Consider the following 16,001-nt stretch of genomic DNA (forward strand, 5'->3'; position numbering starts at 1 on the left):
CAGAAGTTGTTCTTAATGATGAATATTTTAACCATAGGGGTAAAAAAGTTTCACGTCTGGGTTGAGAGAAAACAGACAAAGAAAAAACACACAAGCAGATTTGCCTCAGTTTTATTTACTCAGCAAACATTTTCCCATGTGTTTTTTAAGTGCCAACTAAGCTGAGATTCCTAGATGCTGGCTGCTTTTTCGTGATGAAGCTTTTTTCTAAAAGGATCTTTTTTCCCAGAAATAAAGACCAATGGTTTGTTAAGATATCCTACTTTAGGTGTACAGTTGCTCATTTCACCCACAATTAAACTGCATTTACAACAGTGCATCTTACAGTTATTTTACAAAGGACAAGACTCTCCATCCAGCATTGCCCTAACCCTTGTCCCACACCAGAATTTCACAGTACTAGGGGTGCCTTCACCTGTTCAGCCACTTCCTTCCCCAGCAGTGTTTCAACAATGGCCAAACCAAACTCAAAGCTGGTCCCAGGGCCACGGCTGGTGAGGATGTTCCCATCTTTCTCCACACGGCTCTCGGAGTAGCTGTAGTGTGCTTGGGGGGACACACAACAGAGAGAGAGTCAGTCTGCAGCACAGTGCCCACAGCCCTGCTGCCTCAGGGCACAGCTGCCTGAAGGCTGCAGAACCTGCAGAGTGGGGGCTCGGGCTCCACAGAGGGCACCTCGACCATCTGTGTGGGTCCAGCCCCACCTCAGGCTCTGTGGAGCCACTCAGAAAGCAAGAAGTTCATCACTGCCTGAAGTCTTCAGGGAGGAAAAGGGTATTCACATGGAATGGGAATGCCCCTCTGATTCTAGGAGCTCACCAAGGAGCACTTGCTGTTCCTGTCAGTTCCTGTGAGGTCACTTTTGGAAGTTAAGACTGTTCCTGTGCAGCTGCTCACAATGTTCTTCTCTCCAAATGCATGCATATGAAACTAGAGGAACCCTGCCACCTCCTGCTCACTTTCAGACATGGTAATGTCTGTTTTTATAGTCCTGAGCTCTGCCAGGGGGGAGGTTTAGGTTGGATATTAGGAAAATTATTTAGGAAGTTATAGTTAAATTATTAGGAAAACATTAGGTTGGATATTAGGAAAAAATTCTTCACAGAGAAGGTGCTCAGCCATTGGAATGGGCTGCCCAGGGAGGGGTGGATTCTCCATCCCTGGAGATATTTCAAAAGAGCCTGGATGTGGCACTCAGTGCCATGGGCTGGGAACTGCAGTGGCAGTGGATCAAGGGCTGGAGTTGCTGGCCTCAGAGGTCCTTTCCAACCCAGATGGTTCTGTGATTCCATGGTTCTATGTTCACAGAATGACCAGCACTTCCTTTAGGTCTGACAGAGAAATGTGGACCCAGCTGCTCCCAGCACCAAAGCACCACTCATGGGAGAGCAGGAAAGGTGCTGCTGGGGTTTGATGTTGGAACCACTAAGGCAAAGAATCAAAAGGACAAGAGATGGCTCAGCCTCAAGAGGATAAGGGGGAAAGTTCTCCTAGCACTACAGCAGCAGCATAATTTCTTCACGGATGAAAATATCAATACAGCTCTTTATTTTCAGCTTAAACACACTAAGAAATAGAATCTTAGCACATTCAGTTGAGTTTTGATTATTCAGGAAGGTATTACTGAAATTCAGAGATACAAAGTAAGATACAAAAGCTATTTTTGCTTTAAATCAAGGGTTTGGCTAAAAAAAAAAAAAAGTAATTCTGAGAATGGTTTAGAAAGAAACTCAGAGCAGTGATTACATACCTCCATTCATCATTTTATCTTTGGCCAAAGGATGTGTTGTGACTTTGCTTCCAAACCCTATTTGATGTGCCAGAAGGGCAGTAGGACCTGTGAGGACACAAAGTTGCACCACTGAGGAAACTGTTCTGTGCTACAAGCACTTTTAGGAACCCGTGTTCAGGCACAGAGGCCAAAGCTCTCTTGTGGGGAGGTTACTTTTTATAAAACTGATGTCACCTTTAGCTCACACAAAGATCACCAGAAAAAGCAAAGATGTTGTATTAAAAACTCCTAGCACGTTACCTTTCACTTTTTATTTTAAAGACAGTTAACAAAACTGATTGGAAAGGACTGAGTCCCATGCAGAACTTGCTGCAGGGTGTTCCCAGTATTTCAGACAGTCCTTTGCTATTACATTTACAAACAATTCAAATCTTGGCAGGTGTGAGTAGAGTAAAAAACCCTGCTAAATTACAACACTAAATTACAACACAAATTTCTAAAACAAGAAACTTTGTGCATGCCCCTTCAAAATATTCAAATGCTTTCCAAAGCAAGACATCTTGTTAACCCACCTGCACATATAGCAGCAATCAGGCCCTTTCTGCTTTCCTGGTCCTTCAGAATGTCTTTCACAGCAGCAGACTGTATGAAGGAACCAAATCACAAGTCATTGTTTGGTTATTTGAAGCACAGCTGAAATATTTTTCTACTACAAAATCATAAAGAAGTTTTACAACAAAAACCAGCTGATAACTCTCCAGCCTGTCCCTAAGGAAATCAGAAGGAAGAGCATGGACATCCTTGGCAGGTAAAAGCTGGTTAATCCATACCTATCTGAGAGATCTACTTGTTTGTCCACCTGCTTTCCACAAGGTATTTATGCTACCACTAAAACAGCTTTACACCAGTGACAGGATTCTCTTGTGGGTTTGGCCTGTTTTATATTTAATGGAATTAAATTTTCATTTGCAACTTTTTCATCTTCATACAATTATGACCAGAGATTTTCCCACAATACAAAGCACCCATTTTTATTGTACTTAACTAGGTGCCCAAGACACAAGAACTTATGCAGTTGTCCCACCTATAAATCCACAAAAAGCCTTAAGACACTTAACAATTAGTTCTATTTTCTGAGTGAAACAATATTTTTCAGATGCTGAATCTAATTTACAGGATCCCTGAGCAAGTGTGGACCACCCACCACTCATGAGGATGCTGATAATCTTCAAGATACCAGAACTTTACCTCTGACAAGTTTTGAGCTCCAAGGTTACCACCAGGCAAGACCACGACATCATAAGGCCCCTAAACAAAAATTAAAATTGTTCTGCTGAGCAGAGGCTGGTTTGTACAGAACACTGCTTTAATGCTGTTGGATGGGTGAGAAGCAAAGGCATGTACCTTATCTTCCACTGAATAGAACTTTATGGTCAGAGAACTAGTTCAAATTATGGAACAAAATCCTGTTTCCTAGTCCAGGAAAAGGAAAACTATTATTAATAGAGTCTGTCACAGAACTAACTCTTAAGCCAAGCACATTTAGGAGCTTCAGCAGGCAAATGGCAGCTCTTGCATTTTAAGGACAAGGGATTTTGCTCCAACCTAACTGTGCAGGTCTAACTACAGCACTGTTTAGCTTCCCATCAAGAACTTTTGACTTGTTCAAAATCAGGGAATTTTGTTGGGCCAACTGGCACACAAAATAAAACTTTATGTTTGATGCAAAACCAAATACCTGCAGAATTAAGAAATCAGCCTGACCTTAGCATGCTATGAAGCAGGGCAGCCCTGAGGAGGAGCAATGTGGGATGTGCAGTTCTGTAATTCACATGAGACACGTTTCTAAAGGAATTATAAGATTCCAAAATTCACCTCTCAAACTGTGAGAAGGCTGCATTTGTCACTAGATCAGAGTAGAGTGATGACCAACCTCTTTTCGGGCATCTTCAAGGCTGGCATCAGGACAAATGAAGACATCTCGACTGCACTGCACAGGTTCTTTCCCTGTTAGGCCAGCAACAGTCACCTTGATCTAAGAGAAGAACAAATATATCATCACAATTCAAGAACTGAGGGCATTTTTCCTCAGTTCTGTAGTACACAGAATAAGCAAAGCACTCCTGAAAGCTGCCAAGACCAGGGCAAGATGTAAGCAGTTAATATCAAGTAAATAAAGTCGCTCTGTAAGCTTAGGCCAAACTGAAGCAAACTCACAGCATGTTCTGTGTTCTCCCTTAATTTTTAGATGCTTGGTGATCATGTTGTAGATGTGTGTAGCAGAGCCAAGTTTGGGCTTCTTATGGCAGCCAAAGTGGGGAAACCATTAATGGAATCACAGAAGTTGTGTGATAATTTTTACTTTAGTTATTTATATACAGGTGAAGTTGGTGTATTTCTTTAAAATCTTATTTTTGTAGCTAATCAGATGATAACACTCTGGACCTCTACAGTTGCCAAAGTAACAAACAGCATGAGGAATTCTACCAGACAGAACTCTACTTAATGACAGTATTTTTTCAAGTAGCTCAAGAAAAGCCATGTAATGTCAGGAGCTGTATCATACTGAGCTGTTCAGATTCCCACAAAACAATCCCTTCCTCTCACTATGCATGGGAGTAGCCACATTTTACAACAGAGTAAGATTTACCTGAAACACCCACTCTGGTCCACATTAGGCTTGTATTTTGAAAGGTTTTTTTTCTTTTGCACAAACACCAGCTGTCATGCCTGCTTATCTGGGGCATGGCATAAATATTTGCTAACCAGTAAGAATGCACAGATAAATTTTTACCTCATACAACAAATTATACCTTGAACTCCAAGCAGTGAACATCAACTTGAGGCAAAGATTATCCTTTGACCGAGCACTCACAGAAAGATTTTTCATTATCTGCACACTCACCCCTGCTCTTCTCATAACATCAGTGGGGATTACAGTTTCCATTTCCTCTGCCCCTTTTGCTAGAATCACCAATGCTCTTTTTGAGGCCATAGCTTGAGAGGTTGGTTGCTTTTAGGTGAGATAAGTGAGAAGGGAGCAGCTGAGGGAGGCACAAGAGACAGCATGGTTAGAAGGCAAATCCCCTAGTACCAATCCTTCCTAACACTGACATTTAACAGTAAGTAATTTGCATTTTTTTCATTATCTTTCATTTAGCCACCTCAAAATGGTTCACCAGCTCTAACTAATATTGACAAAAATCCCATTTAACTAAAGAGCTTTTTACTAAGAATGCATTATGGTAATAAGGGACTAAGACATCCATGCAGTGGGAGTCAAAGCCCATCAGCACCAGAAGCAGCAGCCTAATGAAAACTTCTCTAGAAGACTTCAGTCTGCCAGAGAGAAGGGCTAAAGGTGGGTGGCAGAGTGGTTTTTAGTTTGCACACCCTCACTCATACCCCACTACTGACTCCTACCCAGGGCAGTGTTCATAAAGGTTTGCATGAGCTTTGACCTCATGTCTGGTATTTAGTTTCCACACAGCACAGCTCCATGAAGAGTTTCCTGTGACTTAAAATAACTTGATCAGTGCCCCTGCAAATACTAAGCAATAGATTTTCTGGGTATTTCACAATTTTATGGGGAAGGAACACGTGCATATGTGTGATGGGGAAGCAGGCCACAAAATTTAGCAAATGGAAAATACGAGGCTTAAGACTTTTTTTTTCCTAAATTCAAGTTCAGGTGAATAGCCACATTTCCATTTGAAAGTTAGGTTAAAGTAACTTTAATTATATCATGTAAAACACATAAAAACTCCTGCTGGTCTGACAGAAGTCTGTGAAAGCATCTGTGGTACAAGACAGCATTTCACAAGTCATCCACTCTAGGAGACAGTAATTTTTAACTTTGTAGGGACTTCCCATTCAGACATGCACATAGCACCTGGGAGCTCTTAATAAAATGAAATCCACAGTTAGTTCCCTAAACAAAAGAAAACCATCCCTTCATTCTGCTTCTTCTATTTCAGGTTCACTCCCTGCTGTCAGTCTCATTTCAAATGCAGTAACATACAGCAGAATATCCTGAATGCAACTACCTCATCCTATCAAATCCTCCTTTTAGGGCAGCTTTGAGTCCTGTCAAAGCAAGACCAACTGCACAAATACACTGAAATCACGGGTATCAGAACAACTTGGAGCTTATTTATAATTCACCTTGATTCTGCAAAAGTAACTTCTGTATGAATTTGACTCATTATCAAAAAACACCTGATTGACAACGCAGAAATACTGCTTTTTATTTCAGAATGCTCCAGACCATAGTCTGTATCCCTTTTTCATTAGTTCTTTAGGTGCAAACAGGCAGAGATTGTCCTTGGACACTGACACATTCAGATGATCAGAGCTGTCACGGTGTACGAGCTACCAGGGCGAAGCTTTTCCCAGAAGGCAGAACCGAGCAACAGAGCTGTAACAACCTCTTTATTTAACAATCTACCTGTGCTCGGTACATAAACTCCTTCCATCTGCTCCTCAGGGCCCGCACGGCCCTGGACGCGAAGCCGAAATCGCTACGTGCGCGCAGGCTTCCCAAGATGGTGCCTGCCGAGCGCCTCAGGAGCCCCGGGAAGGTTGTGCTGAACGCATCCCGCCCTTCACCGCCCAGACCAAACCGCTGCCTCCCGGAGGCGACTGCTAACAGTCCGCTTGCAAGCCCACATCCTACAGTGTGTCAGGACGCTAAGACATTCAACGCAACAAGGATTTCAGAGACCGGAGCAGGCCCGCGGCGAGCCTGCAGACACCAAGCAGGATCGACCGCGCCTCCGCCGGGCCCTAGGCCGAGCCGCCGCGGCCACCGCTGAAGCCTCGGGCCCGCCGCACCCCCGTCGACCGCGGGGAGACGGAGCCCGAACCCCAAACCCCGTCCCCGGCCTCCCCCGGGGCTGTGAGGAGCGCGGGCGGGCAGCACTCACCTCAGCCGGGGCGCGCAGGACTCCGTGCGGCCTCGCCCCCGCGCGGTCACCCCTCGCCCTTCTCCCTTTGCAAACCCCTCCGCCCGCCTCCCGCTCTCCCCAGACCGCCCCCGGGACGGCGTCACCTTCCCACAGCGGCGGAAACGCGGGTGCGGAGCCCCGCTACGCGCTGCTGCTTTTCCTCCCTGTCCCCCCTCGTCCGGAGCGCTGAACGGAGTCATTGTACCGACCCGAAACGTCTCGGCGACGTCTGCGCTCCCCCCCGGCTCTCAGAAAACGCCCGCGGGGGGCGGGAAAAAGAAATTTCAATATTGTGAGGCTGCTGAAAGGAGCCCTTGGGGCTTCAGACAGCCCTGCTGGATACAGCTGCTGCTTGCGGCTCTGGGTGTCACGCCCTGGGTGCTTGGTGCGGGGCTCAGGACCATGGGGAGCAGCTCCGTGCCAGCCACGTAACCGCAGAGTAGCCATGGGGAAGGGCTTCGCTGGCGGCTCTCCCGCACCCGGTCCCGCACCCAGCACGGGAGGGGGGGAAGCTCTGCCTGTCACCCGCGCTGGACCACGCAGCACCCTGTCAGGCGGGACCGCATCCAAAACCTTCCCGAGCGCACTCGCAGCTCCGCGATGCCCCAGGATTGGCCCCGGGGAGCCGCAGGAGCTGAGTCTGCCCGGCCGAGCACTTCCCCGCGAGTGGGCACCGTGGGTGCCCCCGCTCCCTCACGCGTCCCCGCCGTGGGGTCCCCTTCAGCCCCGCTGCCTTCGGATTCATCCGGAGGTTTGTGCAGCCCCAGCAGTGCTGCCCCATCCCCCGGTGCCCTCCCGGCAGGGGCTTCTCCTGACCCTCCGCACCTTTCGGGCAGCGGCCCGGCCCGCGGGGATGCTGCGCGGGAGTCAGCGGGAAGTTTTTGTTTCTGTGTTTCTGTGCCTGATGCTGCTGGACTCTGAAAGTGTAGTAGCTCCTCAAACATCCAGACATAATGTAATTTTTAAAAAGCAGAGTGTGTTTTCTTGATTTCAGTCTTTCTGTCAGATCCCTTCATGGAACAGCACGGTGTCCTCTGCCAATAATTCTGATACCAACATTAGTGATGAAAAAATGTCCCCAGGAGATAGGAGATGGTCGACTCTGAAGGGACTTAACACAGAAAAAACAGTATTTAACAGACAACTTGTAGCACTCTGCTTGCCTTCTAAACAAGTTTATTAAGAAAGTCAGTCAGTCATCACAGAGAAAATCAATTAATGCTGGGAGCAGGAATTATTTGATAAACTGGAATCCATGTCTTAGACAGTGAAGGGAAGATTCTGTATGGCTGACTGCCAAGAAACATGCTTTCATTTACAAAATAACCTTGAATGAATAACCTCGAATAAACCTCAAAATGCCTAGGAAGACCTATGCCAACTTTCCCCCTGTTAAGTACTGAAATTTGTCCCAAAACGTGAATCACAGAGCCTGCAGAGATTCCATTTAATTTACAAAAAAACTCCAAGTAATGAAGGATTAAAGGGATAATGCACTTGGAAAGCAAAGTGAAAATTAAAATGTGCTTTTGTGAGCCATCCATTTACTGCCTACGCTGAGCAGGACAGTTAAATGCCAGCAACAATTATTAGGATACCTCTTTAATTAGTCAGTGGCTCCTGCCCACACACTGAACTTCTGCAGAACTACCTGAAATTTTTCCTCTAATGTAAGTGGTAGATATTAAAGTGATAAGTAATCCTAACCCCCTGTGGATAAAAATAGGAAAAACAGGTGTACACCAAAAAATCTGGACAGAAAAATAAAGACAAATAGAAGGACACCTCTCACAAAATTGCCTTTGTTCCATCCCCACTGAAGATGGAAGCCCACATCTTCCTCTTCTTTTCAGAACAGGACATCATCTTCAACTACAGGAAATCTTAGTAAGTTTCTGATAAAATGGTTTGTAAGGAGAACTAATGAGGCAGAACACCATGCAATTAATAGAGTGTTAAGTAGTCTCAAGCAAGGAAATGTGTTCTCCATCTCTTCAACTTGCTGCTTTAGTTCATTATGAGCCAGAGAAAATGCTGGACAACAGCCTGGTCTGCTCACTTCATCATCCAAACTACTGAGAAAAAATCAGCAGGGTATTGCTGCTTCCCTGCTTTGACATGGGTAGTACAATCTTTTTCTGTGTGTATATATTTATATACATTATATATATATACACACATAATAGATGCCCATGGGCAGGACAATAATTTGTATGGAAAAACCCTCAATAATCTACTTAATAAAAAAATAATAAATGGTCTACATTTAGGAACAGGAGTGAAAGTGTCATAGTATGCAGCAGTCACCCAGCTTTGCATCAGGACTAGCTTGAAAGTTTCTTATTACAACCTACATTAAGCCTCAAGATGACTGCACTATTGTTTAAAAAAACTCACACCTACTTATCATAAGACACTTCTAAACAGGGGACAAAAATTTTGGATTAGATTTCAACCTTATTATTTTACTCAAAATGTTGATAATTTGGAGGACTGTTTTTGGTTGGTTTTGTTCTGTCTTTTGGTTGATTTTAGTGTTTCATGTTTGGGGTTTTTTTTAACTATTTTAAATTTTATGACATTTCCTTGACTTTATTAGCAATTTATTCTTCACAACCCATAATTTTAAACCAAGAATAGTTCTTTCTCCTCATAATTAAGGGTCGTATTTTATGATAGGGTAACATACTCACTATTCAAGAGTTTGCTCAGTAATTTATTCAGACTATTGCTGCCCTGCTATTTTAAACTGAAGCTCCTGAATCTCTATTAGCATAGAAAAAACTCCAAGTTTCCCCACCAAACAGCAGTTTTGATAAACATTCAAGCCATTTCTTCCAAGTCGATTTCAAGTTTTCAAAGCGCAAATCCCCGTTTGCTTCCCTCCCCCCTGCATTCAGGGTTTGGTACTTCATAGAATCACAGATCATAGAATCCTAGAATCCTAGGGGTTGGAAGGGACCTGGAAAGATCATCTAGTCCAACCCCCCCTGCCAGAGCAGGGCCCCCTAGAGTACATCCCCTAGGAACGTGTCCAGGTGGGTTTTGAATGTCTCCAGTGAAGGAGACTCCACAACCCCCCTGGGCAGCCTGTTCCAGGGCTCCGTCACCCTTACAGTAAAAAAATGTTTTCTGATATTCAACTTGAACCTCCTATGCTCCAATTTACACCCATTACCCCTTGTCCTATCACTGGTCACCACTGAGAAAAGCCTAACTCCATCTCCCTGACACTCACCCCTTACATATTTGAAAACATTGATGAGGTCACCCCTCAGTCTCCTTTTCTCCAAACTAAAGAGACCCAGCTCCCTCAGCCTTTCCTCATAAGGGAGATGTTCCACTCCCTTAATCATCTCAGTAGCTCTGTGCTGGACTCTTTCAAGCACTTCCCTGTCCTTCTTGAACTGAGGGGCCCAGAACTGGACACAATACTCCAGGTGCGGCCTCACCAATGCAGAATAGAGGATGAGCTGTTGTCTTGTTTTGAATGATAAAGTGTACACTGTCCCCTGAGGAAAATGCCTTTGACATTTTGGTAGAGGAAAGAATGTGACAGCTTCAAATCTGAGTAAAAGGCAACGAGGTGCAGGCAGCTCGCCAGCCCCCCACATGACGCACTTGAGGATGGCTCGAAGAGGCTGAGTCTTCCTTGAGAGAAGACAAAGGACAGAAGTTGCCTCTGAAGGGGCCCTCATTAGCTTTCCTTGGAGGGAACTCAAAGTGAATATTGATAATGGCATTGTCATTGATAGTGCACTGAAGGAGAAGCATTTGTACAGAGCATCCAGCACCAGTAGTGAGATCATGCATCACATCAGACCTAATTACTGTCTGCAGCTTTGGAAGGAAGAGTTGCATGACTCAGATAAGGAGAGAGAATTCCTTCCTAGCTACTTATTTCTGTTATAAGGAAGCACAGGGAAAAAAGGCATATAAAGTGTGTTAGGTTTATTCTGCAGAGAAATTCTTCTGTCATATCCATTCCCTCAGTAAAGAGAAGTCCAGAGAAACAGGATTTGTAGTCAGACACCTGCAGCATGTGTTCTATAAATCAATACTGGACTTCTCTTACATCCAGGATGACAGAAAAGTTTAGGTTGGAAGGACCTCTGAAAGTCATCTCTCACCTCTCCCATGCCCCAGCACTGCATCCAAAGCAGAACATCTGAATTAACATGGGGATGCCAAGGGCCTTGTCAATCTTAGTTTTGAGATTCACTCCCACTCTGTCCTTGAAGCTATTCAAATCTGGTTGGACACACTCCTGGCAAACTCTCTGGTAGATCCTGCTTTGAGCAGGGGGTTTAAACCAGATGATTTCCAGAGGTCTTCTGCTTTCCACCATTCTGTGGTCATGGAGTCCACATTTTTTCTGGACAACCTGTTAATAACAGTGCAGGTGTGGGGCAGTCACTCTGAATTAGAGCTGTGGCTGAAATACATCTGTTCTGTATGACTGCTGTAGCTAATTTGAAGTTAGGTCTTATGAGCCACAGAATTTATAATATAAAAATTAATCTTCAACAGGAAGTGGTAATAAAGGAAAAAGCAAGCAGATAAATTGACTCCTTTTGCATCTTTAGATAGATTTCATGGTATTTTGAAGAGCACTTGAAGGCACAAGCATTTGATTAGAGAGGCAGGAAAGAAAATTACCAAGCCTCAATTTATTATGAACCTGAAGAGGCACAACCCTCCGACCACATACAGGAAAGAAAATTGTCATAAATTTTACTTTTTTTACTTTTGAGGCTCTATACAGTTGGATATGATCCTTCATAGAGAATGAAGATGAGGGACCAATCCAGTCAGTCCTTGCTCTTTGATACAAAAAATGAAATTGTAAGTAAAGAAGACAAAATGTTAGGTGGAAGGGAATAAAGACTAAAATTATGAGATTATATACAGCAACAACTGTGTTAACATTAAATAAATACAAGAGGCAAACAGGGGAGAAAAGCTAACTAGCATACAGAGAATTAAATAGTTAGTTCCAACCAAAGGAACTTCACTTCCCAAGAAAGGAACTGGAAAATAGTCTCCCAGACTAGTGAGGTACCTGCATTTAATACCAACCAGTGGTTTATATGGACCAAGTCTCCAGATGGAAGCTGTTCTTTCTCTGCCAAGACAATTCTCTAGGGCAACTTTGGATGAGGTCTTCTCAAATAAATAGATGTGCAATGCTCTAAGGGCAAAAAAGAAAAATTTAACTCCCCTAACATTCTTTTTGTAAATTAACTAGATGTTTTAACTCCCCCTCTCCTCTACTTTTTCTGGCACAAGAACCCCAAATACAAGACAACACATCCATCCATCTCACAAGAGGAGAAAAAAAAGTGCATTTTGTGTCAGATGCTTTGCGTCAAGCCTGCTAAGGCTCATAAATCAGCTGTCTTATTGCCCTGGTCATTTCAGCTGTCTGACCCTTTTGTTAACTCATGATTTATAACTGGAAGTTACTTTTTTTTTTTAATGCCAGATTTATAAACTTTACTGTGGGTTTGATATAATATCCATTCTGTACACCAAGCTATAAGACAGTAAATTTATTGTCTATGAACTGTTACCTTGAAAAATTACATCAATGCAAAGTGGTTTCCATTTAGAACCCACGGGCAATAAATTCATTGTTGGCTTTTTTTTTTTTTTTTTGGAAGAGGGGGGGGGGAAACATGATGATATTCATGAGGTCATGAGTGGATATATAACAGGTGAAACTGGGAGCAGAGGCAACAGTCAGACAGGAGTTGAGTTCCTGGGGTAGATCCAGACAAATCTATTCAAGACAGCAATGATGCAAAGGCTGTTACTCTGCTGTCTCATTATTGTCAGCTTCTCCTGTCCTCTCTCATCTCTCCCCATCATCAAGGCCAGTGAGAAGGCTTATCACATCCCAGGTAAGTCTCAATTTCAATGTTCACAGAACAGGGGCTGGAGCAGAAAAAAAGAGCAGCAGGTATGCTTTCCAAAGGGCCTTTATCTGTGATTAGGTGTGGAAAAGCAGGAATGTCTACAGAGCACAAGTGACATCACCAGTGGGTGCTTATCTTGTAAACTGGGGAGGGTGGGTGCCCAAAATACTTCATTCTGCTGCTTTGAGAGCCAGGAGACAAAGGTATCTTGAGTTTTTTAATATATCTTGAGTTTTCTAATATTGGATGTGAGCTGCCATATACAGCATTTGTCTTTGAGGCAGCATTAGTCCACATTTAAAGAAACTTGGCTGCAGTCTTGTCTTCCTACACTTTAAAATGAGTTATGTTTAACTGAAGTTGACTTTAAAAGGGGGGAAACCTACTGCAAAGATTAATGTGGTCCTACTTAGATCAAGAGCAGGCAAGTCTGTCTTACACTACAAAATGTACTGAGCATGCTATTTTTTGCACTAATGCAGACCCCAAAGAATAAGTCTGGGCTTGAAAAAGCTGTCCTCAAAGTTTGACATTACAGCAAATCAAACCCAAAGTTACTGCATAAAGTTGACTATTAAAAATTGACTGTTCTTACCTGCTTTGCAGGTAAAATAGCTGTTGTGCTGGTTTATAGGTATCAGTAGTTCCTGGCTGGCTTTGGAAATCTTGGACTCACTAAGCCTTCTGCTATGTAACTTGCATTTACAGGCAACTGTGACTCAGTATGGATATTATCCATCACATCATAGAGCAAATAAGCTGGCTCTAACAATTACTGCATTTGTTTGAAGACATCCATTAGGCTTATTAAATCTTCCTTCCTAATATAAAGAAACTCTGGGGTGGGTAAGATAGAAGGAGAATTCTGTATTAAAGAGGGTTGCTTTGTTTTGTTTGAAATCTCAAAGCAAATTTACCAGCTAACACTGCTCTGAATTAAAAAATAATGCAAGACTAGAGATATGAATTGTCTCTACATAGCACAGGGAAGTTCCAATATTCTGAGTCTTACACTGGAGTCCCCACTGTCCTTTGGTACAGTAAAAAGACTCTTCCCTTATTTCTGTCATCTTCCATTTGCAGCTGATGAAGAATTGAGATTAAACCTGGAGCAGCTGGGCAGCCTAGGAAGGACTTCCCTGCTTCAGTCTCTACCAGAGCTCCTGGGCACACTGACTGAAGACAACAAAGCTGGTGAGGATTTAGCACAACAATTTATGGGAGAGGGCCCATGGTTTGCATGTTCACCTTCCACAGATCTTGTGCCCCAGCTCCTGGGTATTTACTGAAATACAACATTCAGTGTAGGCACCAGAGAGCTGGGATTTGCTTAACAGGAACCTTGGGGAAAGCTGCTGAGCTTTAGGTTGATACTAGCTGAGAAAATCTGTTTAGCAAAACCTGTCAAGGCCTAGAAGGAGCTAACAGGAGCTTCTAGGCCTACCTAGACTGGCCTAGAAGGAGCTAACAGGAAAAATAAAGTAGCAGTCTCCTAAACAACATCAATACTTGCAGAAAGTGCAGAATCAATAGCAATAGATGGTTTGCTGGATGGTCTCTGCTGGAACTGTGCACCAGAACAAAGAACTGGAGAGAGGGTTTTCTGTTGGTCCTCTGGACATTCCAGATCAAGGCTTCTGACAGCTATAGCATGATGGCACCCAAGAATGACCTGTGTAGGGTCACAATTTCTAAATGGTAAAGCATTTAATTGTGTCTCCTCTCTACCAGGTCTTAGCCCCAGCAGCTACAACCCAAAGGAAAGTATCAAACAGGTAAGTAAACAACCATCTGTCACTGAAACAAACAAAAAACCCCAAACCCCTCATTTTCAACTACACTGAATTGCTACCAAGCAATCATTTAAGATCCACAGATTTCATAAACAGTATGGACTAAAGTGTGCCACTAAAGTGTTTGTGAAGCTGGAATCACTTAGCAGTTGGATAAGTGGGGAAAAAGAAATTACCCCCCCATTTTTTTCCCCAGAAAATCAGTTTTCTAAATAAAGACCAATTCCCAGCTTCACCAGGTCAGGCCAGAATATTAAACAGTACCCACTGCATGTTATTTTTTCCCCCACTGCTACAACATAGGCCACACAGTATTACCAGGTTTGTTATGAACCATTAGGTAAATGAAAAACATAATTCCTCTTCACTTGTCTGAGGAATTAAATATAAATGCAGAGGGCAGGAATTAAATATAAATGCAGATGCATTAGATAATGCATCATCTAAATTAAAAGGCTCACCAGGCAGCTGCCTCTCCTTCCTCCCATCAGAACAGAGGTCTGGGTGATCAGCTGGGGCACTGTACTTCCCCACTGGGGACATTTAGAATCCAACAGTAACCTCTCTAATGCTGTTTGTTTGACTTCAGACTTTGTATGGAAATCCTCCTCAAATTGCTTTGCTCGGCCGCTTCCTGACCAAGGACAGGAAACAGTACAAGAAACGTGGGAATCTTTCTGAGTGCTTCTGGAAATACTGTGTGTAGACAGGAGAAGAAACTCTCCCTGCCTTTGGTTGCATAATTTCTACAGATGTCTGGAAACATGTATAGAGATTTGCTTGATTTAAAACAAGAAACACGAAGACAGCTCCTAACTTTAGACTCTGTGCTACTTGGAAATCAATAAATTGTTGATGTTTTGCAATTATGCTGTGAGCAGTGTAATATTTTCTTGGGAGTTCAACACAACAGGAAGAAAGTAATGGGACAAAGAGATAAATATGCAACATGATGAGCAGGGGGAGCAAGATTCCCAAGGGGTCCTGGGACACTTTTCAGAAGAGGGATGCTTCAACTGCATCCCAGAGCTCAGAGAACTTTCTCCTTTGTTGCTTGGGCACTTGATGTAGATTGGGGTGCCAGGAAAAGCAACATTGCTGCTTGAGTGATGAAGAGTCCCCAGTCCCCTCCTGCCATCCCCAAGGATGAGTCAGGATCAAGCATTAGCTCCCACTGGATGAGACCTGACATTGCCCAGGTCTCTGAATAAAACAGCACCACCAGCAACTTCTTTATTTCTCCATCTCATTTCACTTCTTGTCATTTGTGGGCCAAAAAATACCTAGATAACTTGGCTCACATTTGTAGGTATGTTTAGAATGACCAAATCATCCTTTTACATATTAATAAACAATCAGAAAAATATACCAAAGGTTACCTTTGAGCTGCCTCTGTTTCAAGGAACTGCAACACTTACCTTGCCAGAAGCACCTTCCAGTTACACACTTATCTAAGATTTTCTTTTCCAACCTTAATAAGATGCTACATCTTTTGCTCTGTAACTTGCACTCCCTGCAGTGACTTTGCCTTTCTCCTGCAGACTTCTGTAAGCACTGTTGACCACACTTCTCCTTAAAGTCCCTTAAAGCAGAAAAGAGATGAGCATGTTTT

The 16,001-nt window shown here is 43.4% G+C and overlaps 2 protein-coding genes across 3 annotated transcripts; one reads left to right on the forward strand and one right to left on the reverse strand.

Annotated features, from left to right (window-relative positions):
- Positions 1–95: 95 nt before the first annotated feature.
- Positions 96–6,788, reverse strand: PARK7 (Parkinsonism associated deglycase). 2 transcript variants are annotated; one of them, XM_071766942.1, is made up of 7 exons: positions 6,658–6,788; positions 4,638–4,776; positions 3,666–3,767; positions 2,981–3,040; positions 2,305–2,374; positions 1,751–1,837; positions 96–546 (listed from the first exon to the last, which is right to left on the reverse strand). In XM_071766942.1, the coding sequence occupies exons 2-7, from the start codon at positions 4,725–4,727 to the stop codon at positions 392–394; spliced, it is 564 nt and encodes a 187-aa protein (XP_071623043.1). In that variant the 5' UTR covers positions 4,728–4,776; positions 6,658–6,788; the 3' UTR covers positions 96–391. The 2 variants fall into 2 exon arrangements, with proteins under 2 accessions (XP_071623043.1, XP_071623044.1); XM_071766943.1 differs by lacking the exon at positions 6,658–6,788 and adding an exon at positions 5,029–5,157.
- Positions 6,789–8,495: 1,707 nt separating this feature from the next.
- Positions 8,496–15,255, forward strand: UTS2 (urotensin 2). The gene is made up of 5 exons (XM_071767376.1): positions 8,496–8,565; positions 11,433–12,581; positions 13,680–13,790; positions 14,328–14,371; positions 14,979–15,255. Exons 2-5 carry the CDS (start codon positions 12,476–12,478, stop codon positions 15,093–15,095), a joined length of 378 nt encoding a protein of 125 aa, XP_071623477.1. The 5' UTR covers positions 8,496–8,565; positions 11,433–12,475; the 3' UTR covers positions 15,096–15,255.
- Positions 15,256–16,001: the final 746 nt, after the last annotated feature.

Source organism: Heliangelus exortis, chromosome 23 (assembly GCF_036169615.1).
Source record: "Heliangelus exortis chromosome 23, bHelExo1.hap1, whole genome shotgun sequence".
NCBI lineage: Eukaryota > Metazoa > Chordata > Aves > Apodiformes > Trochilidae > Heliangelus > Heliangelus exortis.